Source organism: Monopterus albus, unplaced genomic scaffold (assembly GCF_001952655.1).
Source record: "Monopterus albus unplaced genomic scaffold, M_albus_1.0 scaffold15.1, whole genome shotgun sequence".
Classification (NCBI taxonomy): Eukaryota; Metazoa; Chordata; class Actinopteri; order Synbranchiformes; family Synbranchidae; genus Monopterus; species Monopterus albus.
In genome coordinates this window covers 1,644,918-1,661,539 of record NW_018127895.1, presented here as the reverse complement: position 1 = coordinate 1,661,539, position 16,622 = coordinate 1,644,918, and the positions used below count along the sequence as shown (strand labels likewise).

At 43.7% G+C, this 16,622-nt stretch overlaps 1 protein-coding gene across 2 annotated transcripts in view; it reads left to right on the top strand.

Moving 5' to 3' along the window:
• znf827 (zinc finger protein 827) overlaps nt 1-16,622 on the top strand; it is a 64,561-nt gene that overhangs the window by 22,554 nt on the left and 25,385 nt on the right. For both annotated transcript variants that reach the window (XM_020591727.1, XM_020591728.1), the window contains exons 3-5: nt 1,427-1,599; nt 1,815-2,310; nt 11,324-11,602. In XM_020591727.1, the coding sequence (XP_020447383.1) occupies nt 1,427-1,599; nt 1,815-2,310; nt 11,324-11,602 (948 nt within the window). The remainder of the gene's footprint in view (nt 1-1,426; nt 1,600-1,814; nt 2,311-11,323; nt 11,603-16,622) is intronic.

Below are 16,622 nucleotides of genomic sequence, written 5' to 3'. Positions count from 1 at the left end.
GGGAAATGGTCTGTGGGCTCGACGGGGGGTTCCGACTGAGACCTCACTGCCTTCCCAGACCAACTCGTTTGTGCTCGGATGTGCGTGCTGCCAAAAGGGGGCCATCAGTGTGCGCTCTGCACAGCGGGGAGCCTTGGAGTCCATATCCATCTCGGCAGCCTCCTCCTGGCTTCAAACCCCTCTAACCAGAGCCCTCTGCACTGATCAGCACAGCAGACCTAAAACCAAACACATCATACTTTCCACTGACTGGATACAGATGCACGCACGCTCTCTCTGTCTTTGTCTCGCCCTCTCTCCGTTATTCACAATCGGTCATGCAAAATCTCTGTGTGTGTATTCAAATGTCGACATATAACCCAAACAAGGGTGCGCACAAAGATTTTACTCTTGCACAGGGAGAGAGAAAGCTTCAAAGTGCAAGGCTCTAACCAAGTAGGCTTTAGGGAGAGCAGAATGTTTTCAGGGAGATGGATGGGCACTTTTGAGGGATTGTGTCACAACCCCACCAAATCTAAAATGGCTGGATCAAATTGACTTCAGACAGATGAGGCAGTTGATGTAATAGTCTGTGATCTGCATGCTAAAAAGGGGGTCTGCTCAAACCCACAAGCCGTCAAGGTCAAACAGCACTGTAAAAATGCAGGTAGTTGTTTGGTCGCCAGACTGAAAAATGTGACCTTGATTATTGACTGTCATGTCTTGTTTTATTATCGTCCCTTACCAGTACCACTATAAAACTACTGCACTGTTATGTTCTGCATGGTACAGATATAAGGAAAGCTCACTCTCTTTTTCTCAGACATGGTTGTGATTACACCGGAAACAGGTATGCTAAGAAAAATGTACCAAACTCAGGCACATTTCCACTCCCTTTTTCTGTTTCAGCTTCACTCGGCTCAACTTAGAGAAAGCAGAAGTCATTTTTTCATTGTGATCTCTGCTGTGCTTGGAGAGGCTGGGCCGCAGATGGCAGTTTATTGTTGCAAATAGGCAGTCTCGAGGTTTTACACCTCAGGTCAATGAATGGCTGAGCACAGTAATTTCACCAAACACTGATTACCAGATGTTTTTCAAGGAACGGTGCTGGAATACTTATGAAGCCATCCTGACAGGCCCTTGTAGAATTTGTAATGCAATCATGCCTCTTTCTAATAAGACCAATTAAACAATAATGTATGCCGGATATGAAGCCAACAACAATAATCGAGATACTAAAACAGTTGAGTTGAGTTTTACTTTCATTGTTCCATTGCTTCCAGCTGGCATTTCCCTTCGTAGGATTCACCATTAGGTGTGTAGAAGTTGTTCCTTGCAGAATAGGCACGATTTTTATTACCTTAAAGTAATAAAGGTGCATTTCTTCAACATAATACATTTTGAATGTTCTTTGTAAAAGGTAACAATGACCTGTGATCCCCTCAAGGCTCTCCTGAGGATGGTGGTAAACCATTCCAGTGTCCTGTTTGTGGACTGGTCATCAAACGCAAGAGCTACTGGAAGAGACACATGGTTATCCACACAGGCTTGAAAAGCCACCAGTGTCCCCTGTGTCCCTTCCGCTGTGCTCGCAAAGACAATCTCAAGTCCCACATGAAGGTGAGACCATATGGATATTCATTTTGTGACCCTGCACCCCATGCCACCCCACATCATCTTTAATCAGTGCTTATTTTTCTTCTATCATGCATGCTTGTAGTAGAATCTCACAAATGTAACTGAAATGAAGCAAAACATCCTGTTTTTCATCTTGGTGTCCTGTAGTACTAGAGAAAAGAAATGGTTTAACACATAGACCTGTCTTCCATCCTCAGGTACATCAGCACCAGGACCGGGGTGAGACATTTCAGTGCGAACTTTGCCCCTTCACCTCCTCCCGTCACTTCAGCCTGAAGCTTCACATGCGCTGCCACCAGCACTTCCCCCGCACAGACATTAAGGTAAAAGAGGAACTCACCACAGACACGGAGGGCGAGGGCTCCCTGATGGGTGATAGTGGTTCTGCGGACCTGAGGGGGACAGAGGCGTCCCCACTGCACTCAGACACTCAGCAGCAGGCGTCCCCTCCAGTCGAGGCGTCCTCCAATCATGTCCACATCAAGGAGGAGCCACAGGAGAGAGACCTGTCTGTGCTCTCCCCCTTTAGCATCTGCAGGGACCATCCCAGCAGCAGTGCCAACTCTCTGGACCTTTCTGCAGTTGGGATAGGAGGTGGGGTCAGATCCAGTCCTAGTGGACCAACCACAGCCTCTCTCTTCAGCCCTGACATCACTACCAAGACAGCTACTGACCTCCTTATGAAGTTATCAGGTTAGTTACAAGACTTAATCTAGATCCCCCATCTTACAATTATTTTCATGATTGATTGGTCTGCCTATTTATTTGAGTAATTAGTTAAATCTTTTATCTATAGAATATCAACAAATAGCAAAACATCCCCATGATGGCATCTGAAAATGTCCTGATTTGTCTGACCAGTTTAAACTCAAAGATGTTCAGTCTGGTATTATGGAGGACCCAGAAAATATTCATATTTAAAAAGCTGGAAGCCCTAAATGTTTTCCATTTTTGCTTAAAGATGCTTAAAATGAATAATAATAAAAAATTAATTGGCCACTTGATTCAGCTCTAATTCAGTCAGTCCATGTATGTAAGGACAGGGAACAAATTACAGGAAAAACCTGGTCTCTTCTAGGATGACAGTGCCCCCATCCACAGGGAACGGGGGTTCGCTGATGAGTGTGAAAATGATGTGAATCATAAGATATGGTCTTCACAGTCACCAGATCTCAACCCAGTTGAACACCTATGGGAGATTCTGGACCAACGTGTAATACAGCACTCCTCTCATTTGCAACCTTGCCCACATTCACACAGTTACAGATTCGCATCTGGAATCTGCCCAGTACAGCCAGAGACTGAGCTGCTGGCCAGTGACCAGCTCCACTGAAGCGGTTGGGGTTAAGAGCAGCACAGTGGTGTTAATGAGGGTGGGGCAAGCACTGGTGTCACCTGTATCACCCAGATATAGTGGTTAGGATTTAAATAATGAATGGATTTTGATGAAATTTCTGGGAGATGTAGGGTATGGCCCACAGAACAATTCATTAGATTTTGCTGCTGATCTGGATTGTCATCAGGATCCAGGAATTTTTAAAGGATTCATCTCCATTGTGAGATAGGGCCAATTCATAGTTTTACAGTCACATGACTGGCACACAGCCATGGAGGACAAAAAACCGTTCCAACGTGGCGGCTAACATTGGACACTCGAGAGACCTGCAGCATGGGCCTGTTATTTTTCTAGTTATGTTTTATTCAAGGGATCTAAGTTGTACCTAACTTGTTGTCATTCTTTTCAACTTTGTGTCCAAATTTCACTGCCTGTGTTCAAAATCTCCTCCACCAAGAGAGAGAGAGAGAGAACAGCAGTGATCGAGCTAGATAACATGAATAAAGAGAGGGAGCAATGGCAGCAAAATACAGCTCTGAATCAGAGAAATGAAACTTTTTCCCCCTTGCAATTATGTTCTAAAGAACAAACTAACACGGCCACACTTCCGCATGACCCTGCAAATAGGAACTTATGTGAAAGCACAGGCTTCCTCCTCCCGTCTGCCCTGCTGTGGCCTCTGTCCTGCGCCCTGTGTGTGTAACTAAGGCTCACACTCGGTCAAACAGATACAACTCGTATCATCATGGTCAGGTCTGCCCTGCTGTGGCCTCTGTCCTGCACCCTGTGTGTGTAACTAAGCCTCACACTCGGTCAAACAGATACAACTTGTATCATCATGGTCAAACTGTCATGGGAACATTGCTTTTACGTGTAATGGCATTATGGGGAAACCGAGCAGCCCTGGCGGAGATTTGCGCTCTCTGAGTGCTGTCTAGTTTTATTGTACATTTTTCTCTGCTTGACTTTTAACTCCAATTATTCCAATAGCACTTTTATGAAAAGTATTTCACTTCTTGCAGGCTTCATTATGAAGGCATCCATTCTGATCTCCAGTTAGATGTTGTTTCACCTTTGCCTGAAGTTTTATTTTGATTCTTCACTGTCACCAGAAATAACATTTGTAAGAAGTGTAAACACTTTTGTGTTTATCGGTTCAGGTCAAGACTGCAGTTTGTCTCTGTGAGCTGTTTTTAATGGATTTTGAAACAATGGCTGCTGTGAGTTAGCTCAGAGCTGTGATGAAACGACAGTTGTGGGTTTTGACAGTGGCACATGCTTTAATGTGTTTAGAGTTTCACAGGCATTAACACAGGGAGAAGGTAAAATTCCATGGGTGTTGTACTTTAAACGATGCACTGAATGGAAATAGGTTACACAACATATGCCAGATCACACTGCATGGATCTTAGGTTGATTCAGACCCAGACCTGTGTGTGTGTGTGGGTGTTTTTCAGAGTTCAACTGTTATTGTGCATGTTGACGAAATCAGGCATGCCTTCACTTGTACCCAGGTTTATTCACAACCTGTATTTCCCATGAGTATGATAGAAAAGTAGGCCAGGGCCTTTTCACAACTTTCTCTCGAGTCTGTGCCTTGGAAATACCACTGGTTAAGACAACACCCAGAAGAATTCAGAACTTGCCCTTAGGACACCGATTTGAAGAAGATATAATACTGTATATATGAGTAAATAGGTTTGAGCTATTTTCATTGTGCCAGTCTTGAGAACAATAACATCATATCATGTTTCTTAATAACAGCTCTGAAACTTGACACAGACAAAGGAGTGGTGTCTCTATATTTCTAACAATATATGCATATATATGTATTGTGATGGTCCATTATGTACAGTAACTAATGCCACCTACATAACAGCAGGTGTTTCTGATCCAAGTTTTAGCATAGCATTGTCTTGCCAGTACATAGACTATATATGAATTCTGCTGCATTATACATATTTCTTCAGCCTGGCCTCATGCTGCATTATACATATTTCTTCAGCCTAGCCTCAATGTGAAACCTGAACATTCTCACCTTCATGACAGGAGGAATTATTAGAGGACAGCATTAGCTTTAGGTGGATATACTTAATAAACAACCACTGTGATAGAAAGACCCAGAATAAACAAATATAGATCAAATCTATATTGAAAAGATGACAGATCAAAGTAATAGTAACAATCTATGTACAAATTGTGGATCCTGTTAAACCCACCTCATCAGATTTATTAGCTTTCCTCCTTGAGTAGTGTCGCTTCTGTGTACGATGACTGTGTGTGGAATAAGCAAAAGAGAAGAGACGTTCTGAGTATAATAGATTTGAAGCGTACCATGAAGGAGAATGTTATCAGAATGTTTTGCAGCAGAGTACAGCGTGCACATAAAAATTAGTCACTGCACACCACACCACTAAAGTCTATGAGTATGTACACTATGTTTACCTCTAATCTTACATGGCCTGTTTTGAACCATATTTTGTTTGACAATACCCAATTGGTATTACATCTTTTTTATCATGTATCCAAGGTGTTGAGTAGGGTAGATTTTTTTGCACACAGTTTTAAAATGACTCTTGATGTCAGCCCAGGGGTTCGTCCTCTGTCCTCTTTACTGGCCACTGATTAGCTCCACTGAGGCAGTTGGGGACTAAATAATTTGCTCAAGGGCACCTCAACAGTAGTTGTGCAGGGATTAATTTTCTTAACCCACATCTTATCAAGCTGGGGGAGGGGAGTTGAGGATCTGCAACCTCTAGGCATCTTCCTCCTGCTAACAAGTCTCTTTGTCTTTAAGTATTATAACAAAGTGATAACAAAAGTTACTCTAAAGACGTTGATGAGATGAAAGTATAAGTCAGTTTGGACCCTGCATTAAAGATTGTAAACCATAGAGCTGCTCCTCTTTGGTGAAAAGAAAATTAGAAATGGAACAGCTGCCCTTATTCTTGCCCTTTCTTATGCTGTGTGCCTGCTTATCTCAACACCTAGCTGGAACAGTAGTATTTTCCATTCATAATGTACTTTAAGACTCAAAGTCATCATGAAATTCTGCACTTTCTGTCACTGGAAAAGTGGCAGTGTGGCACGGAATCTTCCTAAGTTTTGCAAAATAATGATTTGGCAGTATTGTGAAAAACTAAACAAACTTGACAAACATGCTGCTCTAAGGTATTCTAGGTCCAGGCTGTGTTTAGATGCATTTCACCATGTTGCAGAATATCAAAGGATGAACTTGGAGACGATGGCAAGATTGATGGAAAAAGGTTGACCAAGGTTCATCTCCGGGGTTGAGGCTACGGCTGGCACTCTTCAACTTAATGCTGTGTAATTAGATTGATATCTTGAGTGAGGATGGGAGGAAAAAACCCTGGGAACATTAGATTAATTAAAAATTTATGCATAATTCATAATTAAAAAGGAATTCATAATTTGAAATGATTAGCACCCTCAGCGCCATCCTATGACCCTGCCAGGATGCACAGGGACTGGGCCGGCTCAGTTAACTCCCCCTCGATCTCGCACGCCCTGGCTCCACATGGATGCCCCCTGGGTGCCAGTTGCACTTCACTCTCAGACTTCACAATCAAGCCCAGGCAAATCCCAGAGGAGACAAGATGGCTCCTTGCAATGTCAGTCCAGTGTCAAGTATCGGACATCTTAGTCAGGACATCATTCAAGGAGAATGAGGGGGGATAGAAAAAGGCAGGATGAGAGGATGTTGAACTTGAATGCATGATGATGGGTTTTAATGAATATTGCTTCTTTGATCACAAGGGTCTCCCTTTGTTGGGGGCGGAGTTAGAGATAGAGGATTATGAAACTGCGACGAGCCGGGCTCAGATCCTTGAAGCTTACCCATGCCACGGAGTAGCCAGAGGAGGGAGAGGTGCGGAAGTTCTTTGGACCTCTAGACTGTATTTCTTTTGACCTCACTGCAGATTGAGTGTATACACGAGCAGCTCATCCCTCCTACTTTTACACTGCAGTCTCAGTGCCTCAATCCCACGAGGCCTAGGGTGGGGGAGACAAAAAAAAAGAGGGAAAGTGACAGATAAAGGGAGAGGAAGAAAGAGGCAAAGAGGGAGTTGCATTCAGTTCCCCAGGCATAAAAAACAGTGACCTCTTCCAGACCTCTGACATAATAATCATATCATGTTTGGGCTGCCCTGCTTTCCATTGAGTGTTATACCCATACGCTTTGATTTTTATCCTTGCATGCTTACACAACCGTTAGCTATCCAGTGTGATCCACATTTTGATTCAGAGATGAAAGCCACTGAGGCACTTTGAAATGCGCAGCCCCTACCCTGTGCCCAGCGGACCCCAAGTTAATAATGACAGTGGGCACTGCACACACCCCCAACCCCCGCTGCGGTGACACAGGCACAACGAGCTTGACCCTGGCTGGGTGTGAATAATTGGCATGCAGGGGGTTGTGGGAGGTGTTGCATCTGTCATGATGCTTCTGCAGTTGTCTTATTTGTCTTTGTCCTGGGAGAGTATCTTGCATGCAACGCTTTGGTACAGTGAGATGGAGCACAGGCAGAATTTTAACACTCTACATGGAGAACCTAGAGTGCTTTTAAGAATTTTTGCTGAACAAAATATATATCATTATCTGAATGATATGCATTATTTTTATTATATCTGAAAACACTCTAAGTGCACACTTGAGCTTTGCTGCACCATCTCATAGATTGATATTTAGGATTTTAAAATGTCTTGTCTTTAGGTTTGTCTGTGAACATCGAGATTTAATGCCCTTTGCTTTCCAGTTCTGCACAAGCAGATACAGGCAGGCCGTTTGTGTGTGACCTCTGGTCCATACATCCCCACTGCAGCCATCAGTATCACTGTCCAGTGTCTAGCACACTGTCAGCTACTGTTGGGTTCTCAACCTGCCCCACGTAGCTCTGTACTTTTTTTTTTTTCTCCGTGAGAAAACAGCAGCCAATTGTCAGAGGGGGAGCAGGCTGGTGTGACAGAGGTGGAAAGCTAATGAAGTTATTTGATGAAAGCCCTGGCCACGGAGCGAGAGGTGAGGCGGAGTGGACAAGCGCTTGGCAGTGAGACGGATGAGGAGCGAGAGGAAAGTGTGGCGAAAAGGAGAGAAACAGAGAAGAATGGTGATGGAAGTAGTGTTGGTGGCAGGTGTCAGAAGGGTGTGATAACATGGAGACAAACCGATAGTATTGTCAACCCTGAGCTACAAGTAGCCTTACAGTATTATGCACAGGGAACTGACATTGGCTTGAGAATGTACTTTCACATGCAAGAAGCTCACATAAGCGAAGCCCAGTCACTCAGACATGCCCATCTCCTCCCCAGATCTGTGTTCACTTCACAGGATGATCTGCCAGAGACCAAATGCTCACAATGCAATTGTGAAACTGACAGACAAAAGGCTAATGTGTAAGCTTGGCATTGTTGGCCAAATTGTTCCTGTCACTACTGTGCTCTAGCTTTTTGTTACTGAGCTTGGAGGAATAAAAAAAAAACTTGCCCATTTGATTAGCCTACTAAATAATTCACTGGCCTCTGTAACATAGATTCTGAGTTGAAATGCACTCTATTTATAGCGACAATTTAAAAGGTCACTGGCATGGTATGACTTTGTGTGTAAGTGTGCGTCCTGGGGTTGTTTAGTTCTCAAGACGCCACACAGGAGAGGATCTAAGTTTGTGTTGAGTCTGTATTTGTCAGTGGCTTGTGTGCATTCCAGCATTTGGTTCAAAAGCACCATGACGCAGCATATGTACTGTTGTATATGGCAATAGAAAGTAAGGATTTTTCTTAAGAGCTCAATAAGTCTGAGTGGGATAGTGTAATTTTATGTGTGTTTGTAAGGCAGTGACCAAGTGTGCTGTCCCTGTCTGATCCAACATGGTCCAACACGCTTCTAATTAGAGGACGTCCTTCCAGGTGCTGACCAGGTTATACTTAGCCTGCCTGCTGACATCTGACAGTGTGACATTTCCAGCTGGTGCTGCGTGTGACAGTGCACCACTGCCCCTGAACCTAAAGACACTGTCCCCCCCACATCCTCCCCCTACTGCTAAACCTCTTCCTTCTCCCCCTTTTGAACTGCAGCCCCGGCCTGCCATGGTGTGGCATTATGGCACCGTGGCACCACATGGGTGGTCAAAACACAAGCACCTGTCCCCTTTTCCTGCCCTGTATCCCCTGTCCCTGAGCCCTCTATTTCTCGAGCATAGATCATCATTAATCAGAGGGGCTGGAGCAGGCACAGATTGATGATGCAGGCAGGGGAGCGGCAGGTCTGTGGCGGTTAGAGATGTTAGGTGAGACAGTAGGGTGAGGAGCAGAGCAGATCTCTGCCGGGGCCAGAGGCGACTGGACAGCGGTCTGCACAAGAATGATAGCCTCGCTTATACCCATGCCGCGCACATGTGTGCACACATGTGCATGTGTGAGACAGCTAAATGTACATGCTAGGGTGTACAGATACTGTAGTTTAAAACTGCACAAGTATCAAGGGGTAGGTCAAAAGATGTGTGTGTGTGTTTGCTGATGCTACACTTTCCCATAGTCAAAGAACATTAACATTCAAATTTGGAAAAAAATGTTTTTTGTATTAGCACCAACAAATGAATTAGCTTTTTTCATGTAGCATGATCAATACTTTTACAGTGACATTAAAAACATCCTGCTGTGAGGAAAAAAATAACTGAGGTGCGGCTGTTTTTACAGTTAAAGATCATTCTAGAAATATAGAAAACAACCTTTGCCACATTTGTTATCATGGGATTTCACACACACTCCCTGCAAGCTTTATTCTTGCTTAGATAAACCAGTGGTGGAATGTAACTAAGTACATTTACTCAAGATAGAGTACTCAAGTACAATTTTGAGGCTTCAGTGCTGCATTTGAGTATTTTGTCCTACTTCATACTTTGATACTTCATTACATTACAGGGGAAAGTATTGTACTTTTTACTCCACTATGTTATTTTATAACTTGAGTTAGTTTTCTGAACCAGATTAATCTATAAAGTATTGTATAATCATAAAACTTTATTCATCTCTGTTGGACAACTCACAAACTACCCAGCAGTAATTCAGCTGGGCGGGCTGGTACCGGTTATATTTTTTCAATATGTATTGTGCAGCTAACAATAAAATTACCTCTAACAGTATAAATGAACATGCCTCAGTGTAGCAGTTTCAAGTATTCAAATACCAATCACTTAGTCCACTTAGTGAAGTGCTTAGTGTTATAATTCTGCAAAATGGTATGGTGTCACATCCAGTTCCAGTCGTGGGCAATAGTATTCTTTAACCTTTCCCATGGCTCCCATAGTTGCACCAAATGAAATAAAGGTATTAAGTACCTTTGCATAAACACTAGAATATATTTGAAAACATTTTTACAGATTCTGTGTTTTACAGGCATTTAAAATTTCAAGTCTGCGGTAAGTTATGGCTGTGTAAGCTTTGATTTGTACACAGCGTAGTGTACTGTGCTAAGAGACACAAAGAGATGCGCTTGCCCTGCTGTTCTTTTCTTGGCGGCTATCGGAAGTTGCTCCATGTCTAATTATTAATTATTCATCTAAGGCGGATTAGATGTGGCCCAGTTTCTCTTGAAGATGAGTTTAGAGCACAGGGATCCGTGTGACAATTGAGTCCCTAACCCAGGCTACACACTGCAGAGATGGCAGATAAGAGTTTAGCCGATTCCTGTCGCGCCCCACAGAAGCACAGGAATTATTTCATGTCCTTACATTTGAAGAGGATTCAAACGATGTCAGAGGCAAGTAGGGAAGAGGAAACCAGACTTAAAGTAGAACGGTGTTAGGAATAAGATGTGGAGGGTGCAGTGTGAAGAAGTGTGTGAAAAAAGAAGAAGAGCAATTGGGAATTTGTTGCTGATGAACTATAAAGACTTAGAGAAAAGTACAGTCATGAGATTGCACCCTCTGTGTTTGCTCACAGCATGCCAACCGTGGTGTCTGTAGCAGCAGTAGGCCTGTGCAGATCAGTCATGGACTACTTTGTTGTTCCGTTTCATTTGAATGAATGCCCTGTGCTCATTCCTTTATTAAGTTGTGTATATGTATAGTCTTCTTTGCTCATATGAAGCGTGAAAGAAAAATGTCCTTAAATTAAACATTACATTACACTCCAGGTGGGTTTTTTCATTTATCACCATAATAATTTAAAGATAGATGTTTATCGCAAATTGATATGTCTAATTATTGCTGGGTTAAACATGCCATACACAGTTTAACACGTCTTTCAGATACCAGTCACAAGTATTAGCTCTCTCCTTCTACTGCCACCTCCTAGTTTCTCCTCTTATACTTCTTCTCATTCCTTCAGTCTTTTCTGTTTTTCTGGCTGCAGCAGCCAACCAGAAGGAGACACTCAAGTCTCCGTTCCACCTGAAGGAAGAGCCCAAAGTGGAGGAAGCGCTGAGCCCTAGACCATCCTCTCAATCCCAGAGCCAGGCCCAGTCAAGCTTCCCTGCGACTTTCTGCCAGGATGGGCCAACAGGGACGGCAGCAGCCTCAGAGCGTCCAGGGCCAGTGAAACCAAGGGAAGGAAGCCCCATGTCCAAGAACAGCTTGCTGAGCCAGGATATCAATGTTAAGGTGGCCTCAGAGCTGTTGATTAAGCTTTCAGGTTTGTACTTACCTATGGTTCTGTTTGATATGTCAACATTAAGGGGGAAGTGCAAAAGGGGGTTTTGTATTTCTGACCTGTGCAACAGTCCACACAAATATCAGAATCAGAATCATCTTTATTGGCCAAGTACAGTATGTTTAACACTCAAGGAATTTGACTCCAGTACATAGGCTGTATGCTAAGGCAACAAGGAAAGAAAAGAAATGTGCATTCAAAATAGAAAAATGTGTGCAATCAAATCAGATTGTTGTATACAGCGGTTATATTTCTAGTTTATTACACTGGGGGCTGTTATCCTGTTCCATAGACATGGATTAACAGTTCGTCAGAGTGATGGTCCAGGGAAAGAAGCTGTGTTTGTGTGTCTAGTTCTTCCGGTGTGAAGTGTTCTGTAGTTCAGAGAGACTGTCCAAGGTGTGAGGGGTCTGCAGAAGTCCTCCCTCCTCTTGACCTGTGAGGTGTACAGGTCCTCCATGGAGGGCAGGTTGGCACCGATTGCTCTTCCTGTAATTCCTCCAAGTCTAAGCAAAACATAAACATGTATTTAATGCAAATAGTATATTTTTTAAGTTTGTGTTAAACAGTGCAAAAACAGCCATATACGCATTGTTATAAATATTTGTTGTCGGCTGTGTGAGCTTCACACCAGCCAACAGCAGCCTGAGAGGTTAGCTACAGGCCAAAGGTTATGACGCTGGCCGCTATAAAAAGCCTTCTGTTGTTCTCTGCCATGGCACATTTAACAAGCTAAAGCTGGTGGCTTCCTATAGGTGAGCAAAATGTACGTCTGAGGAAAAAGTATATATGATGAAACAGACTTTGTTTCTCTGAAGTCTCTGCTCCAGATGGTTGCTGCAAAGACTTTGTTTCCCTTGTCTGTGATGATATTCAGGTTGCTTGTCTTGACCCCTCACTTTCTTTCTGCCCTTCTCTGCATTAGGTTAATTCAACTTTTGTGAAACCGGTAATATAGACGTTGTTTTCTCTTTAGTCCCTGTACAAGGCCCACAAATGCCAGAATATATACTGTATCTGTTTGTGTTGTTGAACTTAAAACATCCCTGACTTGGCCTTCATTCCGGTGCAAACAGTTAGAAGGTAATATTTTTGACATGCACCATGTCTGTGTGACCCACTGTGATATCACCCAGTGCAGCATGATTTAGCTTTTATAGCTAATGGTTTGAGCACAGCAAGAATATTAGTAACAAATACCCAGGCAGGGGCTGCAGCTTGGGTCTTTATTTTGTATCGTATGAATACCAGGTTTAGTACAAGTGTGTTATGGAGAGGTGTTTGTCCACTGTGGGCTGCTGGAGTGTGTCTCTCCAACAGAACTGGCTTTTCTAGCTTTGTGTTGTTTCCTTATGTGGCAGTTAGTTGCAATACATGTATTTTCTGAACAAAACAGTTTTAAAATTTTAGTCGGTCTAAAACCTGGCAGGCCTCATGAACTGCCTTTCCTTTCGAAGAAATACCAGGATGATTTCAACACTGGAATAATAAGTGCACTGGAATTGTGCAGCCATTAAATTTGTAATGTGAAACACTTGTGCAAATATGCATCCGTGATGGTAGTGCAGTGGGGCGTTGCTCCATCCGTGGCTGTTCATCCTGTGCCAGTGTGAGCGTGCTTGACAGACAACCTCACACACCAGTTGCCATTGTTCTCTCTGGGTTGACTGGTGTTCAGTATGACTCATGCTGGCTGGGCGCTCTGTGGTACTACATGTGCGCTGCTCTACCGCATGCCCCCGGGTCATGTTTCCCTGTGTGTGTGTGGATGAGCCTCTATGTGTGCATTTGAGGAAGACAAAAATGACATGGTTACTCTAAGCTAACAGAAATACAAGACATTGGCCTTTGTGTGTAAAATATAATTCCTCCACTGTACTGCCTCCACCTGTGTTCTTTGTTTTATCCCTGTTAATCATCTGTCTTTCATATCCTTGCTGCCATTTCCAATCCCTGCACTGACATCCTACCAATTTATTTGGTCCTCAAGCAGCACAGGCAGCATTTATCCCCTCCCGTTCATCCGTCCGCTGGCTCCCTCTGCCCCCTCACGCTGTCTTCGGAGCGCAGAGCCGTCCATTACCATGGCAACAGCGGGGGTGGTAGATGGAGAGGGCTGTCGAGAGTGACAGCCTTGACAAGAGTCTGGACCCTGAAATGACCCTGGGGGGAAGGGAAGGAAAGAAAGATGGTGAGGAGGAAAGGAGAAAGCCAAGGAAAGGTCAAAACCGTTACAGTCACGTGTGATTATGGTCATGAGGTTCAAGGGCAGTCTACATTGTAACCTCCCCGTGTCCCACGGCAAAGGTCAGTTAGAGAACACAGTAACCCAGTAGGGATACTTAAATAGGGAAATCACAACGGGGGACATAAAATAAGCATTTTCTTTGTTCAAAACATCAATAACTGAATGTTAAAAAGTGCTTATTCCCTCATTCTTGCTTGTCAGAACAGCAAATGGACACAACCTAATTAAATTCTGCTGCTCATCTTCCTCAACCATAGCACTGGACAGTCAGAGCAAGTGGGGTTGTCATCATTACTGCTCATTGTGCTGTAACATGAGTTGCATCATTCCTTTAACTAGGTCACTTCTTCCTCCCTCTCCTTTCCCCCTCTCTCCTCTTTCTTATCAAACATTGGTTGGTCGAGTTGAGTCGCCTCACGAGCGCTACCTCCCCCACATCTGTTTAAAACCCTGCTGCTGGTGTCTGGGGGCTAATTACGCCAGACTAAATAGTCCCTGGTGCCAGTGGCTAACGTGTCCTACCAGATGGGCACTGGCATTGTAGGGCAAGGGGAACATGGCGTCACAGGAAAGGGGGAGGGGTTGGGGGGTTTCAGGGCCCTAGGTGGTGCCCTGGCAGACTGGCATCGTGTGGGCAACAGCCGTGCCACCCACTCACCAGCCAGCCACCGTCACTATAGGTGTGAAATCACACTTTGTACTCGCTTAACTCATTCCTCATTCCTTAGGAACAGGCCTTCCATCTCTGAGGACATTTTACAGGCCCTCTTCACTCTACAGCGCTATTTACCCATCTAATAAAAATTGTATTAAGCAATTTTGACCTCTAAGGAACAGAAAGACCTTGACCCAAACTGACAGCGACAGAGTTTTAGCTTATGAGGTTCTTTTTTGTTGATATTACAACTTACTTACAGCACAGGCATTTCCTGTTAGCATTCGGATTGTAGGCTTAATATTAACAGGTGTTTTATCCCTGGTTTTGTTCACCAACTCTGGTGACAGAGTGATATTAAGATGCATTAATTAAAAAGCAATAACTAAAGTGGCAGTATGCAGCAGCCTGGTTGACCATGCGTGGTTTCCTCAAGGTAACCACAGTGGATCAGTGTGCATAATGGCTCTGCACTTGCTACAGATAGATCAGACACCCTGTACATCTCTTGCTGCCTTCAGGTAGCTGTAAGGACGTGGTCAAGGGAAGTGGAACTTACGTTTTATCATTATGTGTCCCTTGGTTGTAGAATGTGTTTGTTTAGATTATGCACCATTACTTCCATTGCAGTGATGGAGAACTGAAAATAAATTTGGCTCTTTTTAGATCTGTTTTCACTGCAGTTTCACTCCTCCCGCCTTTTGCACCATGGACAGTAAGTTGAAGTCTAAGAAAAAGTATCATGGCTCTTATTCATCATCATCATTATTAATCAGTAAATGTTATGTGACAAACAGAACAATTTTACTATCAAAATTACTCATATTTGTACAGGTCAAATAATACAGGAAACAGATTTTGTCAGCTTCTAGGCAGCTAAGTCAAAGGAGCACTGAAATTACAATACTTTACAAATTATATTTATATATTAAAATACATATAGCTTACTCAGCGTGGTTTATCCCAGCACACTGATTCACAACATTGGTGTTACTGCACAGTATTACTTCATATTAACTGCACTGCTCTGATGGTGTCCTCAGTATGGCCGCTCGCCGACCTCCTTACTCCCATCCTCCATATTCTGTCTCATTGGTATCTTATCGCTGCCTATAGTTCTGTTTACAGAAATATGGAGTTGATTCCTTTTGCCCTTTGCTTTATATGTGTTCATATGCAGATGTAATTACAGAAATCACAGAGGCATTTCTTCTCTCTTTTGTCTTGACCTTAAAGTTTCAGCATTGGACCAGCTCTGGCTTGTTCCAAATGTTTTTATTCAGGGCCGCTTCATAAGGGCCATATCTGGCTCCTTACGGGCTGTTCATCAAACACACTGCTCTAGAGTCAGATGTAGCTGCAGTTTGCAATCGTCGGAAGGCCGAACTACTGAGAGCTAGCTGGTCGAGGATCAATTGTAGCAGCAGCTGTCTGTGAAGTCTGCAGGCAAGGCTGCTGTGGCTCCCATATGACATGCAGTCTCCACACTGCAGTCTTTGAAGCGCCTGAACTCTTCACCCCTGTCTGAGCAGGTCGACTCGAGAGCAGGAGAATAGAGAGATTGAGAGAGAGAGAGAGGGGTGGGGCAGGGATAGAGAGATGTGGAATAACAGAGCAGGAAGAAGGGTAGACCAGGATAACAGGGGGAGGTCATATAGGCTCTTGCCATTCCTCATCCTTATGTCCTCCTCCAGCTCTTCTCTCTGATCTTGATTTTTTTTTTTTCCCTCCTTTACCCTCGGGTTTTCTTTTTCTGGCACTGTTTGCCATTTCCCCCCTTTCTTTACTATTTATTTATTTATTTTATTTATTCTTTCAAGCATGTAAAGACAGTTGATATGTCAACACACATAATTTTACACATATCCAACAAATGCTAATCCAATATCAATTTCAGGTAGCCCTGGCCCTGGAGCTCTATGTCTCTGACGAGCAGTCACCAGCCACACCGACCTGATCAGTGTTTGATTGTTGTGTCTTGTTGCTTTTCTTCTTTTGTCTCTCCTCTATCTACTCACCCCAACCGGTCGAGGCAGAAGGCCGCCCACCAAGAGCCGGGGTCTGTCGGAGGTTTCTTCCGTTAAAGGGAGTTTTTCCTC